Genomic DNA, 5,678 nt, shown 5'->3' with positions numbered 1-5,678 from the left:
GATGGAGAATGACTGAACCTGAGAACTCACTATGACAAAACATTCAATTCAAAACTTACATATCACGGCTTAGGTATATACATGCGTAAAAATAGCCTGATCCAGACTAGGAAATTTGAGAAAAGCTTGGGCAAGTATCTAGGTGCTCAAACTTCAAGGCAAGTGACAGCACTTGCTAAGCATAGAGAGCTATCGCACCAGGGCTGGCTGTCCAGCATCTGCCCAATTCAGATGCTGATGGGAAGACATCAGACTGACTGAAAAGCAAACTGATTTAATCTGGCAGTGACAGTGACATTAGTGTTTTTGATAGCTACATCATCGCAAGTAGAGACCATGAAGTGCATCAACTTACATTTGATTAGATGACCAATCCAGTCCTAATTCAAAAACTCCATACTTTGCACCCCCTTGCTAGAGCGTGCGTGCCAGTTTTTCAGTGGTTTTCCAACAACAATGTTGATTTTTGCTGCTGCTTGAGTGACATAGCTAATGTAATGACATCATCTACAGATCTAAGAAAGGGTGAGCCCATATCCTGTCTCCCATCTGCGTTAATGGAATATATATGCATAGACTTTTTAATTTAAGTTATGGTCAAAAACCACAGTTAAGGCTGGGAAAAAACACCTACTCCACATTAACTAGGACAGCACAAGAGCCCTTATAAAAAGTCCAGCAGTAAATGTGCCCAGACACCTTCAGTCGACAGAGCCCAGCACAAGTATCAGCTGCAGCAAGAAAGAGAAGTAGCATGTCTCCGACCATTTGTGCATCTCTGGTAAGAACTTGTTTTGTGTTTTTTCCAATTTGATAGAGATGCATTTAAATTATAATAGATGACTGTGAGGAATGTGGATCTACATCCACCTTTACCACATTTGTTTAATGCATTAATAACTGAAAAGAATTAAAACATAATACTGCTTAATGGCACAAGCGTGGGGCAGTGCTGAGATTATAGGGATATATTAGTGAACTGGGCCACTGTGATATATTCTGAAGTCAAGAAATGCTGGCAGAAAGTTCAAAACCCAGGCTTAGAGTGTCTTTTTGTTACTATATCCTATGTACTGTCTCATATCTTTGATTATTTGTATAATTAATGTTTCTTGCCACCAAATTTCAACTGAGTGTATAGCATACCTGTCAGGACAGCAGGAACTAGTTAATGCAAAGCAAGCATGGATATGATATATGTTATTCCATGATTACTCCAACTTATAGAATATGCCTTTAACTACCAATTAGTTGAGAATAAATGACTTTCTCAGCCCCATAGAAGAACTGTAATGCATGCTGTGTTACAGCACCTGCATTGTGTCCTAAATGAGCCTATTGTCTCCAGTTCAGATCACTGTTACTCGCGCTGCTGGCCCTGCTCTCAGCCAGCAGTCCTGCCTATGGGAAGGCAGTACGGCCTGGGCTCAAGCCAGAGAGACTCTTCAAGCAAGCAGATGTTGGTTGCCTGACCCCAAAAGATTTCCAATTCCCTCAAACCGTGAAAGTCAATATAAGCATCAGCAACACAAACCAGGACACCAAAACGACTCGTGATGTCAGCAGCCGGTCATTGGCTCCATGGGATTACAGGTATGGTCTCTGTTCCTGTTGTCAAGAAATACGCTGGCTTCCCTGGTCATGAATATGCAGAGGCTTTACTTTACATTCAGCACTTCGGTGCTGAGAGGTTTTGGCAATGTAAGGATATCCATAGTCCATAAAATCCCCCTTGAAAGCTACCAACACAGAAAGGAGTATAGAACAAAAAGCATGGTCTGGGACAACATACAGGAGACAAAGCAAATTACCTTTGTGACTTAATTTTATTTATGTATTGGAGGAAGCTTAATCTTCAAATGCATTCTTTATCTAAGAGATCATCAAAAAGACCTCAGAGGGTCAACACTGCACCAATTAAGTCAATGGTGCTTTAATAACATCAGAACTGAGCCTCAAGAACATCTCATGCCTTGAGGGGGAGCTGAAGGTCTTGGGCACCATTAATCAATCTGACATGTTGTAGAGCTCAAACTATTTCTAATCAGTCTTTCAAAGTCAGTGGCCACTCGAAGCAGGCCCTTTTCAAAGGCAGCTGAATTGTCCTGGCATGCTTGTCCAAGTTACACTTCAAAACCTACAGTAGCGGAGGGTCTACTGCCCCTTCTTGGGCAGTCTGCTCCAGGGCATAAAAGTCCTCAAGCTAAGAGCCCATAGCAATCCAGACCATCACACCTCCCGAGATGTAGCGGCACTTCCATTTCAAGTACTTCCCTATCCTTTCATTTCAACTTACAGAATCGATGAGGACCCCAACCGCTTCCCCCAGGTGATTGCTGATGCCCAGTGCCGCCACTCCAGCTGCGTGGACTTAGCCGGGCAGCTTGACTACAGTGTCAACTCTGTCCCCATCCGTCAGGAGATCCTCGTTCTCCGGCGGGAGCAGAGGGGCTGCCAACACTCATACCGTCTGGAGAAGAAAATGATCACTGTGGGCTGCACATGTGCCCGCCCGGTCATCCAACACCAAGCTTAAAAGGAGCTGATAGATAAGAGCTGGGAGATGCAGAAGAATTTCCTACTCTATTAGTGAGCATAAGTCTCTGATAAAACGAAGAGCCTAATTCAATCTCTGCGAAAGAGCGGAACTGATTCAGATTACCTAAATTCTATCAGAGGAAATCAAAAATGAAGAAAATGCTCAGTTTTTTTTTTTAAGTTCCTTTTCTCCACAAAATGTAATCCAGACACCTTAATGTGACTGGATGAAAAAGTAATGGGAAATCTTTACCTGTCTTTAATTAACACTTTGAAAGATCTATTTATGTAATTCTATTTATACTGGTGGAAGAGTTAGCAATATGTATGTTTATTTATCTTTATGCAATAAAAAACCTAGCAAATCACATCTACTGTATTCTTCTTTCTTTCTAATGAAACTTTTTCTGGTAGGAGAGAAATCACTTAATTCAATTATTACCATATAACTATGTAAGAGATTTGCATGATACTAATAATTAAAATTCTCCTGATAATACTTGCCTCTGTCGTGGTAGAAACACATACCAAAGTTAGGGCAAGTATCATTAACACCATTTTACAGATAGAGAAACCGAGATACCTGGAGCAAATGATCTACCGAGAGACACTCAACAGATTCACAGCAAAACCAGACTAGCAAAAAAAGCCGTGGATAATTACCCAGTTATCCACATAATTAGCGAATTACAAAGAAATTTGTAAAAACGGTTCAACACAGCACTTTGAACCCTTCTTAGATGGAAAAGAAATTCTTTCCCCCTCCCCTCCAAAACATAGAATGTATTTACAGTATTAAAACTTAACTTTGATCTGACGTTGTCTCTAGATTTCAATACAACCCAGTTCAATACATTTTCTGTGGTGCAGGCTCATTACCTGAATGTAAGATGAACAGTGTACGAGTGAATCAGGTAGATAATTGAAGCAATTAACTGCTGGTCAGAGAAAATGCAATTGTAATTTCCTCCGTGCTCACGTCCTTCATGTTTGCTGCCACCAGTTAATGCTTCGGGAACCTCTCAAATGTAGAGCACAATGATGCAGCATTTCTACAGCGGCTGCAATGGGACTCACGTAGGTGGAAACCTAGCTCTGCAGGTGCCTCTGTTTAAAGCACAGTTAGATTAAAAGTGCTCACATGAAAATGTTCCATGTTTCAAATGACTGTCTGGCTCATGAAGACCCGGATGTTTTGTTTGCTGCTGTCCCAGGGAGGTGTGACCATCTTAGTCATCCGTAAAACGTCATTGGCAAATGCAATAGAAAATACTGAATTTCCAAAGACGCAGAGCTCAAGGATGCAAAGCCCTGTTGAGAGGCAAGATCTTCTCAGGGAAAGCATCTCCTCTAGATCTAACTGTGCTAACTGAAGATATTTCCACTCCAGTTTCTACTGCTGGGGCTTATTGCCCACAGCTGTGCCAAGGAGACTGATCCCTCCCTAATCCACTCCAGGCAAAATCAGGAGGGTCAGCGCATACAAGCTAAGCTCATGGCACAGTCAGAGTTTTCATACCACCCCTTCTCCCCTACAGTGGGTCAGGGAAGCTTTAACCAGGTAGCTTTGAGTGATGGTAGTATCTGCAGCCACAACAGTGAACTCCTGTCCACAGCTGTAGTTACCTTCAAACAAGAGCAGATAAAACTTTGCCAACGTTTGGGTGTCTAGTAATACAAGAGATTCTAACTTAATTTATGTCCTACCTCGTCTCCAGCTATTCCTCCTAAAGGTCTCCTGTAGGTCCTGAAGTTCAGTTCAGCTGACAGTCCCAAGCATACTTAAGCGTAGGAACAGACTGCCAAAAAAACAGCCAGAAACACTTTTCCTTCCAGATTTTTCAAGAAGTTAGGTAAATATCAGTCAGGGAATATTAAATAGAGCTGACTAGCTTGTCCATTAGATAATCTCTTGATGTCCTACCACTTGCTATAGAATGAGCTTAAGCAAATTATCAGAAGCAGTCCAGCTTCTAACAGCTAAAATTAAGGTAAGGCCCACCCTTTATTGCCTGGTAGTGATATTCAGTTTAGCTGAGGCTGGCACATGAGTAATGGAGACTAGTTAGCAATTCTGAGAGAGAGGTACTATGTGGGAAATGTCAGAAGCAGAAAGTCAGCGTTAGTTCACACAGCTGGAGTACCAAAATGTGGACAGCTTTCTGCTGACAGGCTGCAAAGATACTCCCATCACTCTTCCAGAGGTGTCAGTCTCCCTTGGATCATTTACCAGCCCAATGAAATTTGTGCCTGAGGACACAACTTTTTCATTTACTTGGCCTTGTGCCAGCTTCATGCCAGCCTCTGAAAGCTGCTTGGGTCTTGCACACGCTCCGACTGGAGTATTTAACAGTGTGACTGCCTGGATTAATTTGGTCTGAGGACTAGCTTTTTTTTTTTTTTTTTCCTACTATGAGTTCTCTTGTGACCTCTGGCATCATGAGCTAACAAGTCTTTCTTTGCACTTCTATGCCCAGGTGATAAGGTGCAGAATAAGTACAAATCGATGCATTCTGCCCTGAGGTGACCTAACCAGCGCCTTTGTTTTCCTGAGCAAACATTCATGACTACAGTGGATAATCACAACAGGAGACTGAGGAGAGTATGATCCCTCTTTCACTTTTGCTTAGCTCCTATCAGTTTGTGGTTCAACAGTTAACACTTTTTGTCTTTCTTGTCTGGGGGCATTTCAGTGCAAACTCCTGATTTGATGTCCTGCAATGAAATCCGGGGGCTGGAGGGAGCGCAAAACCTTTTCATCAGAAAGAGGTTTCCAGTCCCGAGCAGCTACATGTTTCAGTTTCACATCAATTTGAAAATCTGAGCAGCAGTACCTGAACATTCACAGAGTGCTAGGCAACCGATGAGTTAAAACAAGCAGAAAGGGAAGTTTGAGATTGGATTTGTGTGGCACATGATCAGATAAACATTCTTATCAGTACCAGTTATCAAGTCAAGTTGGGCAGGTGCCAAATGCTTGCAAAAGATTGATAGATTAAACTGTTTTGCAAGCCCCACTTCCTAAAGGGGGCCAGGATATGTAAATTCAGTTCAGATTTCAGAAGTCTGAAAGAAAAAGCAAACCTCCAAAATTACAGGGGCAGTTTAGAGAGAAGACAGACCATCTTTACTCATTTACT

General features: G+C 42.1%; 1 protein-coding gene across 1 annotated transcript; it reads left to right on the top strand.

The window, feature by feature from the left end:
* The first annotated feature begins 728 nt into the window (after nt 1-728).
* Nucleotides 729-2,603, top strand: LOC112979548 (interleukin-17F-like). Its single transcript, XM_026093843.2, has 3 exons — nt 729-781; nt 1,349-1,593; nt 2,299-2,603. Exons 1-3 carry the CDS (start codon nt 755-757, stop codon nt 2,534-2,536), a joined length of 510 nt encoding a protein of 169 aa, XP_025949628.2. The 5' UTR covers nt 729-754; the 3' UTR covers nt 2,537-2,603.
* The last annotated feature ends 3,075 nt before the right edge of the window (nt 2,604-5,678 follow it).

The sequence above is a fragment of the Dromaius novaehollandiae genome, chromosome 3 (assembly GCF_036370855.1).
Source record: "Dromaius novaehollandiae isolate bDroNov1 chromosome 3, bDroNov1.hap1, whole genome shotgun sequence".
Lineage (NCBI taxonomy): Eukaryota > Metazoa > Chordata > Aves > Casuariiformes > Dromaiidae > Dromaius > Dromaius novaehollandiae.
This window is presented reverse-complemented; position numbering and strand designations above follow the sequence as displayed.